Source organism: Bipolaris oryzae (assembly GCF_000523455.1).
Source record: "Bipolaris oryzae ATCC 44560 unplaced genomic scaffold scaffold_106, whole genome shotgun sequence".
Lineage (NCBI taxonomy): Eukaryota > Fungi > Ascomycota > Dothideomycetes > Pleosporales > Pleosporaceae > Bipolaris > Bipolaris oryzae.
This window is the reverse complement of record NW_006911382.1, coordinates 53,722-78,318: the sequence shown is the minus strand read 5'-3', so window position 1 is coordinate 78,318 and position 24,597 is coordinate 53,722. Positions and strand designations below refer to the sequence as shown.

Sequence of the window (24,597 nt, the reverse complement as noted above, 5' to 3'; positions counted from 1 at the left end):
CAAACACATTGCACAGCCCTCCCCCCCAATCTCTCCTCATGGTACTTACAGGCGACGATCATTCTACAGAGGAATGTCGGTGAATTCAGCTCCTGTCCTGTCTTCGTGGCAAAATCGATCAGATGGTAGGCGATCCTAAGCGCCTCCTCACGGCGACGTCATCCGCCCGACAACAACGATGACAAGAAACGCTCATCACACCGCCCATAACCTTGTACACACATGGCACGAGTCGTGCTGCCGGAGCTGCATAAGCGTTGCCGGTAGGAAACGTGATGCCGGGCGGGAAAAGTGTTACTAGCCCTCCGCCCTGTTCACGTTCCCCGGATCTCAACCATAGAGAGAACCCGCTTCCCCCTCGGGTTGCTCGGCAAACCCGAGTTTTTTTAAATATCGCTACACGCGGAACACCCTTTTTTCTGCGTACCCTGTGCAAAGTCATACAGCGGCAACGGCGCCGGAAGCTGGATCCGCTGTGTCTCTGGTTGGCCAACGGCACAAGAGGCACCATGTACCGCAACAGTTGTTGATCCTTTGTGGCTCCAAGAATGTCACGCGGACGGCCCCAGGCACACATACACTCCTTTCCTTTCCCTGCTATCCAGCCGGGGAAGATTAGATTGCCATGTTACTTCTCGCTTGCGGCGCCGAAGGGGCCTTTCGGTTGGCGTATCTCATGATCACACGCAGCAAATCTCATTCAGCCTTGTCCTTGTGTAGCGGTGGCGGTGGCGGGTGCTCCAGACCATGTAGGCGCGGCGCTGGGAGTACTTCCGCAGGATTTTGCTCGTGCAGCAATACCTGCTGCATTGGGCTTTTACAGCGTAGCAGAGCCAGCTGCTTGTGTGTGTGTGGGCAGTGAGAGTGTATGGGCTGTGCTTTTTTCTTCTCACTCCCAGCGAGGGACATTGGTCAGACGTGAGGCTCTCCAGCGGTGAGAACATGCACCCCATGTAATTGGCTTCACTCCTTTCTTTCTTCACGATGGCAAAGTGATATTTAAGGGGCTGAAATTCCACTTGTTGGCGTAGCTGTTTTCGTTCGTTTGAACAACGCTTCGGCCATGGCGGCTCCAGATCAGTCAACTATTATACCTGCTGCCACTGGTGGCTCTCCCCAACGCGACGATAACGATGCTACATCTTCACCTCCTATTGGCCTAGTCGGCCCTTCTATCAACCGCACGCCCCCTCCCTTTTCTCGTCAGTGTGACATGGACGTCGTGTGTGGGGGAACCTGGATCAGTGACACAGGGTCCCGACACACTGACTCCTTCTCAGACAATGGTATTTGAATGCTTCTAAATTTCTTACTAGATAAAGAAAAGAAAAGGTGCTGATGCCCTTGTAGTACGCGCTGATGCAAGGCGGGCTGCCTGTGTACGCCATCGCAGCTTGCATGAAGCATGTCTCAAGTCTACGACAAGTGCTAGGGTGGTTGAAATCGTGGCGGGGCTCGATGTGGATGGTCTAAAGAGATTTCTTGCGGGTGGAGAAGGGGGTGAACCTGCAACTTTGGTTTGTACGTGTGAAGGGTCGATTGGAGGTCTTTGACCACGAAGACGGTCAGAGTGCGAGTGTAGGAGAGAGCACGAGGGAGTGAGGTAAGTCGGGGGTGGGGAGGCATGAGGTCACGATGGTTGTTTGGGAAGGCTTTTTTGTATGATTGACGAATGGCGATCTGGATGTTAGGGGTTTGGGGTAGTTCTAGTTAAAGTGTGGATTTGAAGATAGTGAACTTAGAAAATTATACCCCTGTTTTTTACTTGGAAAGAATGACAGCGAACGTATGATGCTGTGACATGCTCTACACATAGTCCTTTGGCCTTGTCATTTCTGTACTGTTGATGCTTTGATCTGCCAAAGAATGTACCGAGCTAATCGTATCTCAAAATCAACCAGCTTACTGACGTTGCAATTGATGATGCCCAGGCCCTATCCTTTAGTGTATCTTGACTATGGAAAACTTAGTAGTTGAGGGGTTCAAGGTTGAGACTAGAAGCTGGGGATTCAGCTCAGTGTCGAGTTTTTCCGTAGTGGGTTAGCTAGTGCATGAACACTGATTGGCTGAGACTTATGTGAAGGAGCGTGACTGTTTTAAGGTACCAGTCTGACCATAGAAAATAAGTACTGTGTCTCCAACAGCGAAAGGCGGTGACGCTGATAGATTGACGAGACGATCGATACACGCACAGCCACGGGGAGGCTGATTTCTCATAAGGTTGCGAGTTTGTGGACCGTCTCTGTGGAAAGAGTTTCACCAGCTGCTCCGAGACGGTTTACCCGAGGCTTCCTGCGAGGCCGACCACCATGACCTCGGACACAGAGCCTAGATTTAGCCGTGAAAGTCGATCCTATTGGCTGTCTTTGCGATAGACATGAACGAGGGACGACAAACGCCGGCTTGTGGGTACTGTTCGCTGGCGGTTTTCTGGGCTGACAGTCCGGTTGACGTACCTTAAGGCTAGAATCGTGGCTGTGCATGCACGAACCGCTACACGGCGTTACCAGTACCGTGATACCTAAAGGCGCGAGCGATTTTACGATAATCCCGCAGCATTTCCAGGGATTTTCCTGTAGCTGACCAAGTCTCATGAGTAGAGTTCGCCAAACGGTCAATGTAATCCACGATATTGTGTCTGAAGTATAGGAGGCAAGGCTCGCGTCTGACATCATGCAGGTTAGCTTAGTCCAAGCACTAAGCAGCGCATGCTCTAGCGCGACGTCTCGAAAGGTTGGCGCGTTTAACCAAGACTTCAGAGAAAAGCTGGAACCCATGGCTTCAACCCGATTACTTACACCATCCCTGCTGCCTGCGCAGGATTTCTAGTGTCGGTATTCGTACGCGGACGTGAGACTGTTGTGAGTTTGCGCTGTCCGTGCGAACCGGCCAAGACTGTACTTATACCCCGCTGGCTGAACCAGCCACACCTCTCATCCACCCCCTCATTGTCCCTGTGGCTGAACATTCCATCGACCCTTACTTATCACCATAGTACAGTACATAGCATACCATGGCGGAACTAGTCTCCGGCATCGCAAAGCTCAATCCTTTCTCCAAGAAAAGCGTCGACGATGAAGATAAGGGCGAGGCCATTGATGCGGGGACTGTGGCTGGTGGGGGCCATGCCTCACGGGAATCGCACACCACCAAAGACCAGCTCCGTGTGAGCAAAGGACTGCAGCACCATATCATCGAGAATAACATCCTGCACAAGCCAAAATCTGGCTCAGAAGCAGAATGGGTCTCAGCATTACGAGAGATGCTTAGCAGGAACCACGTCAACATTCCCCGGGAACTCCTCGACAGAAACCATCCACTTCCCGAGTACTTCATCAGTTCATCGCACAACACATACCTGATGGCTCACCAACTCTATGGCGAGTCTCATGCACAGGCATATGAGATTGCTCTTCACACTGGATCGCGCTGCGTTGAGATTGACGCTTGGGACAACGATGAGAATGCCGACGAACCCAAAGTCACTCATGGCTACACACTCGTCTCTCACATACCCTTCCGAGAGGTGTGTGAAACAATCCGGGATGTTGTTGACAGGGAAGCTGCAAATGAGGTCGATGCTGCGCCCATCCTTATTTCTTTGGAGAACCATTGTGGCGCGCACGGCCAGCTTCGCCTGGTACAAATTTTCCAAGAGGTTCTTGGTCACCGGCTCCTTAGTCAAGAGGTGCGCGACAAAGGCACACGCGAACAAAATGACCCCACAAAGCATGAGCATGTCACCCTTGCTGAGTTGGGAAACAAGGTGGCAGTCATTGTTGAGTATCACTTACCTGATGAACAGGAGACCAGCAGCAGCAACTCTTCCAGTTCCGGCGATGAAGAGCAAAAGCAAGCTCATCAGGCATATGTAGAACAAAAAAGGACTGCCCCGACTGGAACCATCATTCCCGAGCTTGCAAACCTGGGGGTATACGCGCAGTCTGTCAAGCCTGTTAATAACTCATGGTTTGAAGGCGATCTTGAAAATGCGCCTCACCACCAGCTCATCAACGTCTCTGAATCTGGCCTCAAGAGTCATCTCCCAGCCAATAGCGCAAAGATTGCTCGCCACAACGCCCATCATTTGATGCGCGTCTACCCCAAGGGCACCAGAATCTCCTCCAAGAACCTAGCTCCCGTCCCTTTTTGGAGCATTGGCGCACAGATATGCGCGCTTAACTGGCAAACGTTTGGTGCGAGCTCGCAGATCAACGAAGCGCTCTTTACTGGCTCTAGCGGATATGTCCTTAAGCCTGCTGCCCTGCGCGCGGGTGGCTCTGGAAACCTTAGCACTGGAAGGCGGAAGCAGCTCCGACTACACGTCGCGGGTGCAACAGACATTCCTCTGCCCAAAACACGCGACCCCAACGAAATCAAGCCTTACCTAACATGCACGCTTGTTCACCCCAACGACCTGAACAACATGCCTCCAAAGCGCAAGACCGCCGTCTACAAACCCCATAAACTCACTGGGTTTATGCACAAAGACAACCCGCCTGCCACTGAACCACTGTGGAAGGAAGTACTTGAATGGGAGTACGAGGATAATGAGATGATCTTCTTGCGCATGTTGATCAAGAGTGACGACAGTTTCTCCAAAAACCCGCTTTTCGCCGTTGCAGCTGTGAGACTGATGTACGTTGCGCCGGGGTGGGTTTTTGTGCGCATGTTTGATCTGGCTGGACACGAAACGGAGTGTACGATACTCGTTAAATTTGAGTTTCTAGACATCTAGAAGGATCCAGCTTGGAGTATTGGGGTAGGAATAGTCCGGGCGGCTACTCCAGAGGTTTATTGCATTGATCTCTCTGAGTAGATGGAGAGTTGTTGGGCAAGTACAGTTTCTGAAGGGGGTTGCAGATTTCCGTACCTCTATCGACCTATTTCTTCAGTGCTTTAGGCCCACCTACTACCTATGCAGTATTTAAGAGTATAAGCTATCAAGGATGATATTAGGAACTTTACTCACCCGTCAATATTGCGCAATTCAAGGGCCCATGTCCTTGTATACCATCGCCTCCAAAAAACCGTTAAACATTACCATCCATGTGGATCCCGCTCTCTAATTTCCCATACTCTTCTCCAAAATAAAACACCCCCATATCCCCTTACTCCAAAACGCACACTCCACCCTTTCAACCTGACAAGCGGAATATTAACTCCCTCTCTCCCCACTAATCCACTCTATCCACCAACACCTCCAAATCGTTAATCTCCACCGCATACGAACACCCAGCGCATTTGCATTCGCCCCCCCCCCCCCTACGCAAGGCCCCCACCCGCAAACGCAAACGCCAATACTCCCGATGCAACAACTTCCCAACCACACACACATACACACTCCACATCTGCATCCTTCAATGCCGGCAGTTTTGTACGTGCACACGTCCCTACGTCATCTATGCATCACTCTCGCACAAAGCAACGCAAATATCTGCACTCCTTCTCGCACCACGCAACCCTTTTCTGTTGCGATCGCCCGCCAACCCCCGTACTCGCCTGCGATACGCAAGGTGCGCACAGCACGTTTGATAAGTACAAGTAGCGCGATTGAAGCGGGGGACGGGCCGTGGAGTGTAGGCGAGGCGAGGCGGGCAGTAGGTGGGGCAAACTAGGGGTGCATTGTCCGTGGCGTGGATGTGGATGCCCAGTTTCCCTCGCAGCCCCCGGGTATCGCGAGTGTTGTTCGTTGTTAGAGGAAAAAAGAAACGAAGGAGCATGGATGTGAGGGTCTTTGCGCCCCTCGGGGAATAGATAGGGCGAAGGCGGGTGGGCTGCGGGTGCTAAGGGCCAGGGCTATGCGTCGAGTAGGTGCATGTGTAGACGAGGATTAGGCCTGTATGGATATGCGAGTTCAGATGCGCCGACGATTCATGAGAGCTGCAGGCTGTGGTATTGGGAAAACGGCGTGCTGGTCCCCTTGTTATCAACGCGGAGGCGAATAGTAACGTGCGGATAATCAGATGTGGATTTGACTGGGTCGAAGGAACGCGTAGCATTGGCGTGGTACTATATTGTTTGTGCAGAGGCGTGAAGCTGGTGCGTCAAGGTTGATTGGTTGGGTTAAGAGTGGAAACGTAGACTCGCGAAGGAGGCTGTGTAGAGTTGGGTGCAGCTGCGTGGCAAAAGCATATCGTCTATCATGTTGGCGTGAAAGGTATGGAAAAGGATCTCCGAGCAATCATAATATGCACAATCTCTGGTAGTAGTGTATTATCAGAAAAGGAAAGAAACGAGTCATTAGCGCTCCAGTATGCGGAGCTATCAAACTTTGTCACCACTACGCAGTGGGTCCTTTGTACGCTCGCGTATCTCCTGCACAGGCGCAAGGCCGTCTCTTTCTAGAATGTGGTTCGGAATCACAGCGCCCTCCTCAGTTTTGTCGTAATTCGTGTCCGTCATGTGGTAGACGCCCAGGTAATAGAAGCTTGCGATGCCCATGACATAGAAAAGCAATATGCCTCCTGCCTCGGCAATAAATGGGATCTTGATGCTGTCCAGGCCAAAGCAGATGGCCTCACCGGCGCCGAGTACGCCACGGAAGATGCCCACGTAGTGTGTGAGCTTCTGCGGTGAGTTGGTCAATGCGCCAATCCAGTAGTATACTATGTTGTGCCAGAGTTGGGAAAAGACCCAAGTGAGCATGAAGAGGACGAAGACCCAACCGAATTTAGCGTCTTCCCAATCCGTGGGGTGACTTGAAGGATGGTTGCGGTCGTAATTGCGAGTGCGGATCTGGCTGGTGTTAACAGGTTGTATATAGATGTAGAGTAGATGATGTACCATTTCCCATACCCACGCAATAACAAGAGGCACACAAACACCAGTCAGCCCAACCAGTCCTCTTTTGCGTCGGCCCCAGCCTGGGTAGTCAAGAACCCATTGTAGGGCCCATCCCGCGGGAATTTGCAGGACGACAGCAATGAACGACAGGAGAGATCGAGTGCGAAGATTGTTGTTGAACGCTGGAAGCATGTAAGCAGCATGTAAAATGGCGGTACAGCTGACACTTACCATTCACTGACCCGCTGTACACGAGAAAGCCTTCCGACGGAAGAAATGCGGGGAGCATCAGGACCAAAATTGGGTCCGTGAATGCGAGCAAATTTGCTTTCAGCTCATCCCAAGCCCCTCTTGGGCGGTCAACGGCTACAACTGACCCATCGTCTCTTGTGAGCCTGTGTGGTCGAAGCAATAGCAAGCAAAGCAAACCACCAACGACCATGATAGTTATGAATGAAATATATACCGACCGAGGAACGCCAGCGACAGTCTCAGAGTTTCGATTGATGATCACGGGAATGATACTGCTGATGACAGAGCCAAGAGCCTGCATGTTCATCAAAATGGTTGCATAGGATCCTTTCTCACTCTCTTCCGGATACCCAGTCGCAACGTATCCGGCAGTGATGAAGACCATTCCCGCGCCAATTCCAATGATGGGGCCAGCGGCATAAGGATAGCCGGTCTTGCCAGTCTCATCGTAGTACCACAGCGATCCGACGTAGACAGCGTAAGTTTGAACGCCGATGCACATGGTAAGGCCAGGCCCGAGTTTATTCAAGATGGAGCCGCCGAAGGAAGAGGAGAAGAACCATACTATCTTTGTTATCAACGGCCTGAGACGAAAAGTTCTGGCCCTTTTTTACCTGCACACAATGTCGCGTTGACAACCTGAACAACTTGGGCCGAGTCGGGCTTTCCGCCCCCAGCACCCAGCAAGTTCAGAGCAACGTAAATGCCGGCGGAAGAGCCAACCCCCAGGCCAGCAATCAACATTTGGACCCATGGTCCATGGTAGCGGAATTGAGGCAGATTCAGAAGCCCCATCGCGCCTGATGCTTTTGAAGAACAAAATGGTTAAAACGAACACTGCGACAGACGAGTAAATCGGAAGTAGACTGAACAACTTCAGTCCAACAAAAATTGTCGCAGTGGCAAGAGGAACAAAATGGACAGGTCAGTGTGGGAAACATTAGCTTTAAACCACCACTTTTGATGGATTCGCACACCCATCCATGATTACAAAAGTCCAGGGTGGCTTGATATAGCGCCATGCAGAGCGACAGGAACCCACGCATCTCAACACGGGAGCAGGAGCAGAAACAAGGGTTCACGGCGGGTCGAGGCGTTGACCGATAAACAAGAGTCAGGAAAACAAGTGACTAGGGTTGCATTATGTGGCTGTTAGGGTGGTTGCTGATCCACCCGCTACCATTCGGTAGGCAAAACGTCACCAGGGTCTAGATGGGGGTCGTGGCTAGCGCGACTGCAAAAACCAGTCCGGCACCGAACCACACACTGGGGTAATAACGGCGCGTGTAAAGTTCAAAAGACAGGTCCCTGTATCAAACCCAACTGACTCGCCAGGCGCACATGTCAGGCCTATCTACAAGCGACTAATGGTAAGATCTGACAGTGGGGACGCTGAAAGTTGGAGGCCATTGGAGACGCCTAGACCTTGACCCGTTGGCACGTTGTGCTGAAACACCGTTTAGTAAGTTTTGAAAAGGACAATGGCGGGCTGTATCCATACACCAAAATCAGGCTTAAAGCAGAAGATTGCTGCGACGATTGCTCTGCCATTCGTTTCCCTAATCCCACACCTGGCGACAACTAACATTGATGCGTTTTGTGCTCATATATCCCTTCCATTTCTTGTACGCTTTCTCTTCCGCTGGCGTCGCTCCAGGAGTGCCGACTGGCCAACTGGCAAGATGAGGCGGACATGTGCTTGGTATACAGCGAGCCATCGCATGCCAAGCCCATCGTGCATCGCCTGTTAGATGCACGACGTCGCCGCTATGAACGCGAATAGCGACGCTCCTCGGAGCATTCTCTCCTTGTCCACCATCCTCGCCCTTTGCCATGATAAAAATGCCGTCGCAACCCACACTAAAGCTCGCGAGCGCACGTTGGCACTGTTCGCTTACGTCGCGATGTACAGGCATGAAATCCTTTGCTGAATACATTAACACCACGCCAGACTCTGGCCGGATATGAGGAAAAAGACCAGTTACTAGCCTTGATAGGTCTTCAGGGAATGGAGTAGCATGTTTTGCGTAACTGCGAGTCGGCCAGTCGTACTGTTCACCGAGTGTGAGCCATCGAAGTTTCGAGTAAAGAAACTGCTCGTTGTTTAATGGCTTTTGCTTGTCAGGTGACTTTGGTATGAGGCAGTCCGGCTCAGCTGCCCGGTCGCGAAGAAAAAAGTTGCTGTCAAATCGCGAGGGCTCGGACGTGGGTTTGGGGGGGTATGGGATATCGAAATCGGCTTGGAGATTGATTTTATGTCCAGGGTCAGCCAGATCCCTGTGCATCAAGCATGATGTGAACAAAACCTGAGTCTCAGGAGGAAGTAGCTGTGAGACGACTTGAAGACCGGGGAAATCACGATGTTCAAAGATTTGCGCGTCTTGTACTGGTGCTGATAATGGCTCACCGCCAGCGTAAGCCATGCAAGCAGCTTCAATCTGAGCTGCTGGAATGGCACCGGCAGGACGCCAAATGTCTTTCCAATCTTCGCTGAATTGATTGCGTTTGCTTAGGTCAAAGATGTCTGGATCATTCTCCAAGTCGGCTTTGCGCATGCTCTGGTAGCGCCAGTGCTCCTTTTGGATGAACTGTGGTGGGGTGGCGTGCGTGTCATGCTGCACAGAACCCTTCTACATTCCTTATCAGCCAGACCCATTCAAACTCATGTGAAAGACATACGAACGCGTTCGGTGGCATCCATTGACAAGTCCATGGCGAAAGCGCAGCGACAAAAGCGTTGCGGGGCAGGACGTGTTGGCACGCGGAATGGGAACTGCCTCGGAAGCGAGACAGGCAGTCGCCTCAAATTTTGCATCAACCAGAGACTGAGGATAAGATGCAGTGCAATAGCTCAATTGGACAGGTTATTTCGTCACTGTCATGCAAGGAAGAAAAGGAAAAGCCTTCATCACAAGCCACCTCGGGGGTACGCTTATCGATAAGCGCCACATTTTGCATTTTGCACTTGTAGCAACACACGTATATCTACTTACTTTTAATCTTAAGCCAATACCAGGTCCTGGTAGTGTTTCTCGAAACCCTGATTTTAAAATCACCTTAGAGATCAAATTGAGGTCATCTTTAAAATTACCCGCGCCTTCTTATATACATATCTCGGAAATGTCTCAAACCCTGATACTTAGAGCTACATACGAAAGCAGACTTCCTCAAGGAACTTGCTAGAGCTCTTATACTCTTCACTACTGCAACCCCATCGCTCTGGTACTTTAATTGTACCTCAACGTTAACCTAATTCTAACCATAGCACTTTGAAGATCAGATTCCTTGTCAATAACATATCTTCCTATTGGAACCACTTACAATACCAATTGCCTGATTCGGATCGGTAAATATACAATTCCCTTGACAGCATATACTAAAGCGATCGCATGGCGACAAAGACTATTCAAATTTCTAATGAGAAACTTTTCGTTCTAGTCGATATGTATTTCTCTTGTTCTTACCTTAACACATGCGCGAGATGCAAGTTTAACACCGTGTTTAGTGCTTTGATGCGTGATAGCTGGCGTAGCTTTGACCATAGAGATCATCAGAGCTATGTTCACGATGGAAAACTTCATGTTTCAGAAATGGAGTATGATTGAAAGGAGTTCAACGTTATTCCGGTGTAGATACAGAACTTACCTCCACTATATCATAAGTACATTTATATATTCGGGTATCATTATTCCTATTCATGATTCCAAAAGATTTTTTTTTCATTGTTGTTTTTTTTATGTGGATACAGCGAAGCTATTCACTTACTAGAAATGGAAGGGTAAGATCTGCAATATTTGTTTTATATGGAAGCGGTGTAGCATTTCTTTTTATATAGTAGAAAAATCGGTGAGTGCGACAGCACGTACCACGAAAGAGACAGTATACTAAATGGTAGTATATGGAACTAAATAGCTATACGCGTGTGACAGTTAGTGTCACATAATCTTGATTTAGGGCTACTACAACCAAAAAGGTACGAGTGATTAGCGTTGTACTGATGACCCTTCACATGGCAGTATGTATAGTCAGCTATTTCCGACACTGGCTAGCCCAAGGGATACCTAATAGGAGCCTAAGAGCTTTGCTTTGGATCTCATATCGAGATTACTTGATGGAAAGTTACTAAGATGTACTAGCTCATAAAAAGTGTTGAGTGTTGAGTGCTAAGCGTTGAGTTTCCAATGCTACATGTTCAGTTCTACGTGTTCAGTGCACTGTATTGAGTGGTGAGTGTTGAGTACTAAGAGAGTAGAGTTATTCTATACTTTGTACTTGGTCGTTACAAAAAAGATAAATGTCACCCTCTTCTTCCCTGAACAAGTTTCTTACCTAATATAACAAACACAACAACAACAATAATCATTACTGCCATCACTATTACAAAAACAAGAACTATGCGATCCACTCTCTTTACCACTGTTGCCCTTTTAGGTCTGACCACCACCGCCACAATCGTACCCAACCGCGTCGAAACTGCTAAACGCAATACTAATGTCTGCCCTGGTATTGAGTATCCGCGGTGCTGCGAAGTTAATGATAATGGTGCCGTTGTAGCCTGTGTATACCGTACGTAATCTCTCGTATAATCCATAGCTTCGTTTGCACTTTTGCCGAATCCCTGACTATGATTTCTCTATAAATACTAAGCATCCATATGATCTCGTAAACATTTGCTTATTAACACCGTTCTAGCTGGGAAAGTTGACTCTATGGAGGATTTTAAGAACGCTTGTAAATATATGAACAGAAAAGACCGTGAAGAAGGCAAAGTACGCCACAAACACAAACATGGCAATGAGCGCCGCAGACACAGAAAGGAAGAAGAAAGCGAAGATGACGAAGATGGCGAAGAAGGCGGAAAAGGTGGGGAACGTGAAGAAAAAGAAGGCGGCAAAGAATACCGCCAAGGAAGGCAGCCTATGTGCTGTCGTTCTGCTGAGAAATCGATTTTACCAGATCTTGGGCCAGTTTTAGGTCGTGCTGTGACTGATAATGATTGCTCAGATCTAGAGGGTTAGCTGCCTCTTATGCTAGAGAAGGAGATAATAGGAATATAGATAATCAGGTTATATACAGGATCTAGGATATCGTGTATCGGGTTGTATATATTTTGTTTGTCTCACTAGTTTAAAAGGATACGCCTCCGTTTCTTACCTCGAGTGGAGAATCGAGTGGTGGGTGTTATTGAATTATGGAGTTGCTAATTTTCTGATATAGGCCTGTATTAGGCCAGATACCTGACAGTACTTGACTCTAGAGTATCGAAAAGTCACAATTATAAACGGCTTTTCCTTGTGTAAGTCCAGAAGTGCCACGTATAGTCATGTGTTTGCTCACAAACATATAATGCTGTATTTCAACTCCTACTAAAACGCGCCCGCTGGCTTGCTCTCTTGGTTCGTATCATTACTGTGAGAAGTAATGGTGATTTCAAGGGTGTGAACCAAGCCTCCTTTGTTTAAGGTGTTGGTGTAGAAGTTGTGGCGCCCCTCTGCCACCACCAACCACATCTACTGTCACGTGACATACCTTCGGAGCGAAAAATTCACTCCTTAAATACTTGTGCTTAAGTCATCTCTTACGTACGAATAGGAAAAGATTTCTTTACACCATAATTCAAAACTTATGTATAGGTAATGAAATATAAACAAAGATCAAAAGCATATACTACCGATAGTAAGTAGTATATTTTTGCCTAGGCAGCGCTGGATGTATAAGAAATATGGGCGTAGAGTTGGTATCTCGCAATTGCATAAGAGAGCATATTATAAACACCTATCGAGACAATTCAAAACCAGTATACCTATACACCTTCTACTGCAAGTTCCTACACGACCTGTCTAACTTGATATAGTCGTACTGACTTTGTCCAAATGGTAACTGAAACACCGTCCACCACTTCGCTGTCCACCATGTGCCATACAAACCCCCAATCTGCTTCCTCCTATTGTACAAACTCATTGCTTGAGTCCGGCCATTCGTCGCTATGATCCTTAAATTGTCTCGATTCCAAGAGGCCCATTGGCCCGCTAAATCAATTTGATCGGTCTGATGTGCGGAGTTCCAACTCCGATCGAAGTTGATGAGGACATCCCTCATGCCGTTGTAGCTGTCGCAGAAGGAGTTCCAGATTTCGGGTATGTTCCAATACGCGAAGATCATACCGAAGTCTTTGACGTACATGAGCTGTTCATCGCCAGCTTGCAGACCATCGAATGCATCAACGTTGGCAGCTGTATTATGGCCTGCTAAGGTTCCTTTCATTCTGTTTGAACGCGCCATGAACACGGAAAGACGGTTAGGTCTGTTGTAGGTACCTAACTCTTGCATCATCAACTGTAGAATACTGTTAGTTGCGCCGTTGTATGGGGTTTTGTTGTCGACAATGTTCGTCCTAATCCATGCACAGTCGCGTCGCCCGGGATTTAGATAATTATTAAGGTGTTCTTCAAAGAACATCGAAATAGACTGGGCCTCGTATGGATGCTCAGCTACGATCGTTGTTAGAACATCCTTGCCGCGTTCGCACAGTACTTGATAGCTTACTTTGATAGAATCCTTTACGCATGCCTACAACTTGGCCATTTCTCATTGTAGAGTCGTACACCATATCTATTGATGCGTGTTGTCGGACTGCCCAGCTCGTACACGATGCACTTGAGTTGTGGTAGTACTTCATAACCTGAGGTTGGTAGAGGTCAAAGTTGACTGGTGAGTTTGGGAATTGCTTGAAGTTTGGGAATGCAGGATATCTGATCCTTTCGGTTCGACTACACATATTGCATGGCTTGCTGCCCTGGTTCGGTACCGGACCGACGCGTTTTTCGAGTTGATGTAGGCTTCCTTCCGTGGCGTTGAGCATACCATCTTCAGTTAGATCGCGCTTCAAGAGGTTTGTTCCGAAAATCGAGCCAATGTCTGAGCTATCGCCGTACGGACCAAGCGGTCCCTCGTCTCGCCCTCTCGGTCCTAGTCCATACTTGCAGCCTAGACAAACGCAGCCACAACATGGTTCCCTGAATGGATTTCGGAGTGTGCAGCTTGCACAATTTTCGCATGGCAGTACAGGAAGCATTTGATTGAACAAATTGTCGCCGAGATTGTAGCCTGGCATGGGAATATCACCCCAGTCAGGCCTTCCGTCCTCGAACCCATCTCGCTTGGTCAGATTCTGAGCAATTTCCAGATCCCGCTTCCTGATTGGTTGGCCACTGTCCTTGAAACATTGCTTCGTACCAGCTGCGGCCAGGTCATCCACGTATAACTTATCAGACGTGGAAGTACTCCAAGCGGTGGAGCCTCTCTTCAAGTGACTCCTCATCTTGGTGCCAAGGCTTGTGGAAACACAGCTTTCTGTACCGGTATGTTCAAGATTCCATCTTGAGAAGACTCGCTGAGAAACAGACATGTCTGGTAGGTCGCCGACAACCTTGTCATAAGGCTTCGAGAATGACATGCCCACCATAAGTCCTACTCTTACTGTCGTACCGACCTCGATCCACCCTTTCGATTTTGAGAGTGCATTAAGCTTATTGTTGCTACTCTTGCTGACTTCATCTCCAACTCTGCTGCCTTCTCCGGTGCCCGTAGATGGAGTGATGGTGGCTCCTGCAGGGAAATGAACGTTGTAAAGTCCCCAGTTACTTTGGATCCGTGATTCCGCGTAACCACTAAAAGGTACAGCGCCAACGACATTATCTCCGCTTGCTAGATCGACGCTGGCCTCCTTGTACGCTGTAAAGAAGGCCCAACCTTTGTAAAGCGAGTGTCCAGCTACTCCCGTTTCGCCAAACTTCTTTGTGATTGTCGAGCCCATAAGAGACTTGGAGGTGTCGAGAATACCTTCCCCACCCAGCCTGAACGAAACGTCTGTTTTCCCCTGAGGGCGAACAAAGCCTGCTGCTTGATGTACGTTGAAATTAGCACCGGGTATCCAGGTCGCGATCATTGAGAAACCGTAGTGTAGCTCAATACTGGAAGATCCTTGCATGGCGATGCTGAGTGATTCTCCGAGTTTTCCTTCCTCATCAACGGGCTTGTCAACGTAGTTGCATGTCTCCCCATTATGGTACACAAGCCTATCCAGCTTTTCCGTAATCTTGATAGAGTTTCCTGGATAGAAACCCAACTTGTTAAACCGGTTGTACCAAGCTTCTGTGTTACCATAATCAAAAAATCTGTCGACTAGGGATTTCAGGTCTCGCTTCTGACTGCCTCCGGGAGTGTCCACCACAGCGTACCAGTACCCTGGCACATTAGAGTAATCAAGGCGTATGCTGAGTCTTCCAGCGTCTCGCCGAACTAGGCCGATGTTGTAATCAAATTTGAAATCGTAGACGATGGAAGTGGGATTGCGTTTGGCAACATTTCTGGGAAGAGACTGGTTCAGAGATGGGGTGAGAGAGACTGCTCGGGACCAAGAAGGTCCTCCACATTCATCGGGCCTGCGAGAGGGAGTAAAGGCTCAGCTTAACTCACGTGAGAGTATTGTGAAGGAGCACTTACATGTGGACAATAGTCCCTTCAACGCCGTTCTCTTCAACCCGAAAGCAGTCGGTTACATTTTGGTGCATACATACGATGCGTGCCGTTTGTATTTCATGGTTCGGTCTCTCCAGTACATCATGCGGGCAGTCGAGGAACTCCAGTCCTGGATTGTCGCGCTTCCGCATGGACGACACAGCGCTGCTATGACCAGCAATTAGGAAGAATGCTATGCCAGTTTTGTCCGGATCTTGCTCTTGAGTTAACCCGTGAAGGGCGCCAAAGTTTACGAGATCGTAGTTCGGGATCGCATCAGCAGGAGGAAGGTACTCTTCTGGGAAAAGATTTTCGAGATTGAAAGGCGCAAAAGGCCTGTCAAAGCCACCGATCGGCTCACAGCAGAATGCCTATCATAGTGAAACATCAATATCAGTTTTCCGTTCATTCCAAACCCACGTAGTTGTTCACTTACCTGTTCACGCCCGTTATGACATGAGCTACTTCGTGGATCCGGTCCACGCGGATCGAGATCCAGGGTTATCTTCCCAAGGGCGCAGGTGCTAGAGCAGACTTTAGACGATTCCCAGTTACAGTTGCCGAAAGAGTTTGCGCGAGGACAACAAAGCCTCCGAAATCCGGTACCTTCGCCACTGAAAGGATCTCCTGCACCCTCCCATCCACATCGCTTGTTTGCCTTGGGCCCACCAGTATCGGTAGTTAACTGAAAAGGTTTGTCTGATGGGCACTTTTTGTCGCATTCAGTCCAGGTACAGATCTTCAGATAGCGCTCCATATTACCCGCTTTGCAGCAGAAGCTCTTCCAGCCTCGATTGCACTGCCAGTCGTATGATCCATCTATGAGATCTCCTTTCCAACCAAAGCTGTCATTGATGACATTGATCTCTCCAACATTACACTTGGCGGAACAATCTTTCTTGACCGATGTGGAGTGGCTGTCATCCCACCGACAATCGTTCTCTTGAGGTCCGGCGAACGAAGGGCAGCATATTTTGCGAGCCTCTTTGGGGTTTTTAGTGTTGCATCTGTTCTTCCCATTGTTGTCCGTGCTGACACGACCCACCATTGTATAACCAGTCTCACATTTTGGCTCTACGCCCTTTGAGCCACATTCAGTGATTTTGCATTTCGTGCCGTCAGCCGTACCGTGTGCAATCGATGGTCCGTTGTCGGTCATGAACTGGAGCAGATCTTCTCCTTCTTTGAGTTCACCCCCTGTCAGCGCTCGGATGAGGTCGCCCTTCTCGTCGTCGATATCGATTGCCCAAGTCATGAGTCCTTTTAGGCCGCGTTTGTTTGCGAAGTCGACCTTCATTTGTATCGTGGCCGGGTCGTCATACGATATCCAGCTGTTTTGTCCGTACGTGAGGTACTGCACGGCCGCATCCTTATCTAACTTGGGCTTCGCTTTAGTCTTTGCCAGGATGTCTTTTACCTCTTTGTAGGAAAGGAACCCCTCTGTGGCAGTACATTCGCCCTTCTCTCCAGGCCCACTGAACTTGCATCCTGGAGTCCAGCACTTTGGATCCTCGAGACGAAAGCTTCTACCATAGAAACCCGTACCGAGAACAATTTTTGAAGGCGAAACATCATTCCTCCAAAGCAAATCGAGTGCGAGATCAATCTCAGTCAAGTTGGTATGGCCAAGAATCTGATTGCCGATTGGGTTGTCGCTATCCCACACTCTACGTTCCATTAGTATTGGCAATGTTGGTGGAATATCATGACGATACATACCCGTGGAGATCATACGACATGAGATTAATCCAGTCGGCGATTTCTGCACTTTTCTTGATATCAAAATGACGCAGGTACCAGTACGAGGTTGGTGCTGTGAATGTGAGAATGTATCGGGATCCCATGGCATCCTTCATCTCTTTCATCAACTTGTTAAGATTTTCGCCGTCCTCAGGAATGCCACCTCGATCTGGCGCACCAGGGCTTTGGCGGAAGTTGTATAGTCAGCATGTGTTCCTTCTTTGAAGATATTGGCACATACTACTCCCAGTCCAGATCGACACCATCAAAGCCATACTCGGCCATGAATCCAATGAGATTCGAGATGAAAGTCTTGCGATTCGCTGCACTAGCAGCCATGTCAGAGAACACCTTTTGGTATTTGCCTGTTTGCTGGTCAGCGACGGATTGAGTTATAATGGCCGCATTGAAAAATGAACATACCAGGATCATTATGGGTCCAACCCTAGTTTATATCAGTTAAGAGTACATATTCAGACGGCGGATGCTTACACCAAGAGCAATGAGGACCTTGAGTGACGACTTCTTCAATTTAAGGTCTGTCACTCGACCAAATAGAGAGGGCTGGAAATCCGACATTGGCTCAATCTTGAAGGTTCCAGGTGCTATGAAGCCAAAGGAGAAGATCAAATGAGTGAGGCTGTGCACCGGTATTTCTTCTGGTGTCATGCTACCACACTTCTTGTTCATATTCCATCCTTCGTAGTATCCAATAACCACCTGCCTAGAGTTGCTGCTCCCAGCATTGGGCTTAGGCTGCTTGCACATGCTCTGGCAACCATTGCCGCAGAAATCCGATGTCGTTCCGCAGAAGCCATGTTCTCTGGAAAACGATTAGCTAATTTAGCTTTGAGGTCAGGAAAGACTTACGAGCAGCAAACGTTCAACGGACATGTTTGACCTGGCTTCTTGGCATACTGGCCACACTCTGCTTTCGCATCGCAGTTTGACTGACAGCCCTGTTCCATGTCGTTAGCTTGTATGATAGAGTCGGAGCGATGCTGACTTACAGTCCCACAAAACTTGGGTGCATACCCACACCAACCTGAAGCGCCGCTGCTTTTGTTAACACACTTTTTATAAAATAGAGAAATCCATAAATGAGGGCAACTTACCAGCAAGCACCGTTCTTACATGGTCGCCCAGGACCGCACGTGTAGTCGCCAGATGATGCCGTGCTACCACTACCACCAGCTTGACCTCCAGAGCCTGCACTTTGGCGTGCAAACAAAGCAACAGGCTCGCGAAATGTAAAGCCTGAAGAATCTACAGCACCGCCAACGCGAGGGACAGTACCAAACGCTAAGGAGTCCTGTAAAAGATGCCTCCGATGGTGACGGTGTGTGATAACCCGATGGTCATGGGAAGCATCTGCCAATGACAGGTACGAGAGACCAACGAGAATAGATAAGAAGGAAGAGTTGGCGAGAAGATGCATCTTCACATGTAACTCTGGGAAGTCAGAACGAAGTAAACATGTGGTTATCTCATCAGCAGCAGACAATTTTGCAAAAGATGAGGTCAATTCATGAGCAAAATGAGGGGGACTCAATACATGCTATGTGAAGCAAGTGGATACTTTACTCCGCCTGCTAACTGGATATGCTCATTTCTCCTGCATTAGAATAGTTCACAAACAACGGTCTAGGCTCTTAGCCTTGCTAGTCGAGGGATGCGGGTAAGTTTTGGGGGTATAATCATGGAACGTGCCCACCATTGATGCTTGTCTAAGGGGCCGCTTCGTCTGATATCGTGTTTGGAGATTGAAAACGATAGTGTATATGAATTATGGGAAGCCTTACATTTACGCCTTGTATCACGAGGGTATCAGTCTACAGGGTCCGCGGCTGCATGTAGCGGGAGGGATGGAGCACACCCGAGGGGCCCTTTACTATTCTTAGTTTACCCTGCGGCTACCTCGCCACAGGATGCAGGTACCCGTGAAAATTGGCGATAGTATCCAGACGCCATGAAAATAGTACTCGAGTCGTGTTATGGTAGTGAAGACATCCAGATCATATTGTGGGTAGTTTGCGAGACGGATGGAGATCTAGCCCCAAGATCTTTTTTTTTCACTTTTCGCGCGCCCACATAGCAGGATCCTAGATCAGGATCAAACACTGAAGATAGTCTGCAACCCATGGTACTGACGGAGATAGGTCGCAATCAGTCGTACACCTTCCCCATATAGCCGGCGGTAGTCTTCCAAGTGAAAGGAATGCAGTACCAAGACGGACTGATCCTGCATGCCAAGGAAGCGTATAGTAACCCTGTTATCCAGTTAGCGAGATTGCGATCGGTCCATCTTAGGTAGTGTTAGGACTAGGACGGTTTACGGCTAAAGGAACCCAGGTATTAGATGCAAAAACAGTTGCCGCGATACTATAGGGAAATTTGCTTCCTCACTATGGACCCCTTGTATTCTGCATCGAGAACATAAGGCGTCCCACTGACCATGTAACTGGGAGCAAACTATTCAAGGATGAATATTGTGAAACGGCTTGGTCCGGCCGAACTTTTGGTCCCTGCATACTTTGGAGTTGGGGGCCAATCTAGATCGAGAAGCCGTTGGTAGTCGTGGGGTGTGTGTCTGACGGTTGCGAGGCTGTAGTAGTAGAAGGTCAACGCGCTACTTGCGTTGTTGCATGTGCCTTTTCCCCCTCGCCAGCTGCGATAGTCCATTTCGTAGACAACAATGTTTCTCTCTATTCTTACTGTGGTACTTCTGACCGCATGTCAGACATTCGCTCAAACATACCAACTACATCCTGCAATCGGATCTGGCTTAACCAACGCATCGTCTGAATGTACCACCGCATTCAGCACAAACGTTACCTGCCACAACCTCATAGGACAGCTCTATGCAGATCCATTTTTCACAGCTAGTGATGACACGGCGCTCAATAAGCTCTGCCAGGCCAAATGTCTTACTTCCTTGACCAAGCTTCGCGACGACGTGAAAAGTGCTTGCGTTGGTGCTCAGTACTATGATGAGTACGAGGATACTTACTGGGTACCAACATATCCAGATGAATTCATCTTGTATGCGTACAACATGGCTTGTTTGAAGCGGAGGTAAGTTGTTCAAGAGTCAACCATGGTACTATCACTTACTAAGTCATTAAAAGCACCGGGCAGTTCTGCAACACATACCTCAAAGGCCTCACCACGGACACAGAATGTGATGAATGCATCATCAGGTCGTTCCAGATGCAGGTCAACTCCCCGTTCGCGGTAGATCCAGGAATGCGAGACAATTATGCATCGTTGACCAAGTCATGTCAAGCGACTGGATATCCTACTAGCATCGCTACGTCCTTGTTGATTAGTTCGTACGTTTTCACGCCCCTCTTCGCGGTGGCAATACTGACATGGTTAGTTCGCTCCCGACCGCCACATGCAGCGGCACTACGTACACTATCAAGCCAACCGATACTTTCAAGTCTGTACCTCTAGCACAATCAGTGTCCACTGAGCAACTGCTCAACTCGAATGGTCTACCTTACAATGCCACTATTTTCCCAAAGTCGGGCGAACTATGCATCTCCAACAAGTGCAAAACTTACGTCTTGGCCGAGGGTGATACGTGCGACTCGATAGCGAAGAAGGCTAGTATCTCGCCCGTTCAGTTCAAAGCCTGGAATGCAAACGTCAACCAACTCTGCAGGTAAACATGCTAGATTGGTATTAGAAGCTATGTACTGATTCATTCCTTCAGTAACTTGGGACGTTTCATTGGCGATACCTTTTGCATCAGTAACCCTTACGGAGACTTTTCGATACCTGATCAACCGATCGTAACTGCTGTCCCGACGCCTGTGTGAGTGAAATTGCCTTCAGTAACCCTCAAAACCTTGCTAATTTTGCAACAAGACCTGCTCCATCAGACATTGCGCCGAATGTCACATCGCGATGTGGTCAATTTTACAGAGTCGGTGCAGGCGACGATTGCTCGACGGTGACATTGAAGTTCAACATATTACTCAAAGACTTGTACGTAGTGCCGGCCACAAATGCAAATATGATCGCTGACTCGAGTAGCTACTTTCTCAATCCCTTCATCGATGTCAGCTGTTCTAACCTCTGGCTTAATGCGTCGTACTGCGTACAACCGGTCGGCGAAATAACCACATACCCTGGATACGGCGGCTCGACAACGGTCACGCTGCCGCCATTCACGGCAGGTCCAAAGACGTCGTTGTCGCCCAATCCAGACCCAGTCGCTCCTCCGGAGCAAACAATCATTCCAATGGCGAACGATACTCGCGTAGATTGTTATACGTAAGTGAGGTGGTCAAATCATCGATTGAATTTGCAGCTTACAAATATTAGCTACATGTGGCTCAACGACACTTCGACGGAGTCAACAGATTGCTGGAGTATCGCAGCTGCTATCGGCATTGAACGCGAGGAATTTGCGCTCTGGAACCCCTCGCTCGATCAAAACCCAGTCAATGCTGACAATGTGACCTACGACTATCCTTGCTCGGCCCAAGTCAGTGTGTCGTATTGTGTTGGAATCGCACGTCCAACTCCGGTTTGGGACGGTCAGTAATTTTCCACAAGTAGTGGCGATTTCAGACTAACTTCATTAGAAAAACCTGTCGCAATCAAACCACCAACTCCTCGAGCGTCCGGCGAGATAGAAGGATGTATATACTGGCAAGAAGTCTTTGAAGGAGACACTTGCGCAGCATATCTACCCAGCTCGCTGAGTGTAGCTGACTTCTTCAAAATGAACCCCACGGTGGGAAAAGATTGTACCGGTCTCAACGTGGGCACTAAGTATTGCCTTTCTACGCTAGAGATTGGCATATTCGCTGAATCCGAGGGTGACGCTTCTCCAAGTCCGACTTCAACAAAAGTACCTATCGGTAGCGGTACGCCGACGCCGATCCAAGTAAGTCATCGCATTCGAAAATCGATCAGTTTTGACTAATAAAATCACAGGATGGCATGGCCGCCGGCTGCACCAAATTCTACAAGGTGATTTCAGGAGACGGCTGCTGGGCCATTTCCAACGCAAACTCCATTGCACTAACGGACTTCTACGCCTGGAACCCCGCAGTAGGGTCCGACTGCCAAACCTTGCAGCCAGATTACTACGTATGTGTGGGACGTGCCCCGGTCACAACATCAGCGCCGGCGACCAAGACAACATCCACGGGATTGCCGCTGTGCTCATGGAATGCATCGAAAGGCCAGTACGATTGTCCGAGCACGGGCACGCCGACGCCCACTAATACGCGTCCGCCGCCACCGGGCCCTACGCAGGCGGGCATACCTTCCAACTGCAACAAGTGGGTGTTGCAGAAAGCTGGCATTTATTGTTACGACATGGCGGCTGCGGCAGGCATCTCGTTGGATCGTCTCTACCAGCTGAACCCAGCTTTGAACGGTGACTGTACTGGTCTTTGGCCGGATTACGCGTATTGTATTGGTGTCGCGTAAAACCATGGTAAATGATGTTGAACGAGGAGAAAAGATGTAGTGTGGTGGAGAGTAATGCATGAATTTTGTCTTCGCACGACCCCTCGTACTTACATACATGAATATAGATGTGTAGCTTCGAGTGAAGGCTCATTCCTCCCCGCGGAAACGCAATTGCCTATCACAAACCTCAAAGACATCTTCCCACTCACCATCAATATCGACCTCGTCATCACCCACAGTCTTGATTCCCATCTTTGCAGCAACGGCTTTGACGTCTTTCATAACCTCAGCAGCGTCCCTATAGCGACCGCTCTCAGCATTGGCGATAATGGTGCCCAGGCGTGCATCTTCAATTTCCTCGGGCGCCTCATCTTGCAACGCTGATGCATCTGCGAAGACGTTGTTGACGAGGTATTTGACGAAAATAGCCCAATAGTACCTGCGATTCATATCTAGTTAGAATTGGACTTGTCGAAACGAGATCATCGGTACTTACAAGTCTTCTTTCACGCTCCCATGCTCCTCTTCTCCTTCGTAGATAGCATCGCCCACACTCCCATCTATAACCCACTCGCCCTCACTGAACGGCCACGGTGCATACCCTTCCTCCCTAACCTTACGATCAAACTCTTCTAGCTCGATCGGGTTCGGGTGCTCAGGATCCTCCAGGCGCTCCCTCGCGTAAGCAATACCATCCTGCCTGTTTTCCTCCTCAATCTGCGGTGCCGAGGCAGCAAGGAAACCCGTGATTGCGAGCGAGAAATCCGACCGTAGCCACACAAGCTCCGAGCAAAAATTTCGAATGAAGACGGATCGCGAGTGGGCGAATTGCAACGCTGAGAGCGTCTGCAATGCCCATCGGTAATACAGGCTCAGCAGCAAGCGATCGTTTTCTGACAAGTCTTGCGGGAGAGGCACAGTCAGTGCTGGAAGCGAGGTCCAGTCAATAGGCCCAGGCTCGAGCCTCTCGACAATGACGCCAATGTCGCTTTCCGATGGCCCAAGATAGCTAGCTTGGTGAGATATAAAGCATCAAAATTCACTGAGACAAACAACGTACCGGACGATCCTGGGGTGTCCCTCTCCAAGAATTTCATACGCTCCCCTTAGGCGTTTGCGCGCCCAACCGGGCCTTGCTCGCGAGTCCTCGATAAAATCATTGGGCGCTTCCAGAATAAGTATGCTTTGGCCGTTCTTGTGGGGGATGCAGAACAAGGTTTCGAAGAAGTGGGAATACCAGTCTTGTACATCCTCAGGGGTTATGCTTGCTTCTTCGGGGAAGTCCTCCTCTGGAAAGGAAAGGATGTAGTTTTTGGCTGAACGGGGAGGGGGGGCTTCGGATGAGAGGAAAGAACCCATGTTGGTGATATTTCAGTCTTTAGGCAAGACTGGCAATGTGTTGATTTGTTGTTGCTGCGCGTAGTTGCGGTATTTTTTTGTCTAGTGTTGTGATCAAGTCAGATAGGGATTAGTAGTAGGATACGTATTTGGCTGTCGCACCGCCAGGTGTGGGTATCAAGTATATACGTAGAAAAGTCCGAAGAGAGTGTATATTGTTATCTGTAACATCCCCGCTCATCTTAAATGAAGGCCTCCCGTAGCGTCATCAGCAACAAGGGTTTCCGACAGTGATTGGCTGAGTAGGCTGTGCCTTGCGTAGGGTAGAAGCAGCCGGTTATTGGAGACAAAACGGTATAGTATGCGGTCTGTGCATGCCGCCCGCTGCGTAACCGAAGGCCGGCATTCCTGATCCTGCACGAGTAATGCCTCAGTAGCGTGAACGCCTTATCGAGGAATTTCAGATCTAGGCTTAGTCGCGGCTAGCCTGATATGATTGTATGGAGAGGCGTGCTATAATTGTAATAA

General features: G+C 49.1%; 9 protein-coding genes across 9 annotated transcripts; 4 read left to right on the top strand and 5 right to left on the bottom strand.

Moving 5' to 3' along the window:
* Positions 1-1,063: 1,063 nt before the first annotated feature.
* COCMIDRAFT_38483 (uncharacterized protein) lies at positions 1,064-1,473 on the top strand (the record flags this gene model as incomplete). Its single annotated transcript, XM_007691689.1, has 2 exons — positions 1,064-1,286; positions 1,367-1,473. The coding sequence occupies 2 exons, from the start codon at positions 1,064-1,066 to the stop codon at positions 1,471-1,473; spliced, it is 330 nt and encodes a 109-aa protein (XP_007689879.1).
* A 1,540-nt stretch (positions 1,474-3,013) lies between these two features.
* Positions 3,014-4,738, top strand: COCMIDRAFT_6984 (uncharacterized protein; the record flags this gene model as incomplete). The annotated part of the gene is made up of 1 exon (XM_007691674.1): positions 3,014-4,738. One exon carries the CDS (start codon positions 3,014-3,016, stop codon positions 4,736-4,738), a length of 1,725 nt encoding a protein of 574 aa, XP_007689864.1.
* Positions 4,739-6,267: 1,529 nt separating this feature from the next.
* On the bottom strand, positions 6,268-7,833 carry COCMIDRAFT_6983 (uncharacterized protein; the record flags this gene model as incomplete). Its single annotated transcript, XM_007691673.1, has 4 exons — positions 6,268-6,738; positions 6,787-6,968; positions 7,018-7,602; positions 7,653-7,833. The coding sequence occupies 4 exons, from the start codon at positions 7,831-7,833 to the stop codon at positions 6,268-6,270; spliced, it is 1,419 nt and encodes a 472-aa protein (XP_007689863.1).
* A 764-nt stretch (positions 7,834-8,597) lies between these two features.
* Positions 8,598-9,751, bottom strand: COCMIDRAFT_100394 (uncharacterized protein; the record flags this gene model as incomplete). The annotated part of the gene is made up of 2 exons (XM_007691702.1): positions 8,598-9,668; positions 9,722-9,751. 2 exons carry the CDS (start codon positions 9,749-9,751, stop codon positions 8,598-8,600), a joined length of 1,101 nt encoding a protein of 366 aa, XP_007689892.1.
* Positions 9,752-11,432: 1,681 nt separating this feature from the next.
* COCMIDRAFT_100365 (uncharacterized protein) lies at positions 11,433-12,056 on the top strand (the record flags this gene model as incomplete). Its single annotated transcript, XM_007691701.1, has 2 exons — positions 11,433-11,604; positions 11,731-12,056. 2 exons carry the CDS (start codon positions 11,433-11,435, stop codon positions 12,054-12,056), a joined length of 498 nt encoding a protein of 165 aa, XP_007689891.1.
* A 796-nt stretch (positions 12,057-12,852) lies between these two features.
* COCMIDRAFT_38478 (uncharacterized protein) lies at positions 12,853-15,710 on the bottom strand (the record flags this gene model as incomplete). Its single annotated transcript, XM_007691688.1, has 3 exons — positions 12,853-13,529; positions 13,585-15,314; positions 15,544-15,710. 3 exons carry the CDS (start codon positions 15,708-15,710, stop codon positions 12,853-12,855), a joined length of 2,574 nt encoding a protein of 857 aa, XP_007689878.1.
* A 1,043-nt stretch (positions 15,711-16,753) lies between these two features.
* On the bottom strand, positions 16,754-18,066 carry COCMIDRAFT_46094 (glycoside hydrolase family 18 protein; the record flags this gene model as incomplete). The annotated part of the gene is made up of 5 exons (XM_007691700.1): positions 16,754-17,225; positions 17,278-17,481; positions 17,540-17,663; positions 17,722-17,743; positions 17,791-18,066. Coding segments are annotated over 5 exons (1,098 nt in total), but the record flags the coding sequence as incomplete, so codon positions are not given.
* A 1,927-nt stretch (positions 18,067-19,993) lies between these two features.
* On the top strand, positions 19,994-22,681 carry COCMIDRAFT_38476 (carbohydrate-binding module family 50 protein; the record flags this gene model as incomplete). Its single annotated transcript, XM_007691687.1, has 10 exons — positions 19,994-20,373; positions 20,427-20,630; positions 20,678-20,965; positions 21,017-21,118; positions 21,172-21,291; positions 21,340-21,579; positions 21,631-21,845; positions 21,894-22,198; positions 22,249-22,475; positions 22,573-22,681. 10 exons carry the CDS (start codon positions 19,994-19,996, stop codon positions 22,679-22,681), a joined length of 2,190 nt encoding a protein of 729 aa, XP_007689877.1.
* Positions 22,682-22,878: 197 nt separating this feature from the next.
* Positions 22,879-24,090, bottom strand: COCMIDRAFT_6979 (uncharacterized protein; the record flags this gene model as incomplete). Its single annotated transcript, XM_007691672.1, has 3 exons — positions 22,879-23,170; positions 23,228-23,740; positions 23,792-24,090. 3 exons carry the CDS (start codon positions 24,088-24,090, stop codon positions 22,879-22,881), a joined length of 1,104 nt encoding a protein of 367 aa, XP_007689862.1.
* Between the last annotated feature and the right edge of the window lie 507 nt (positions 24,091-24,597).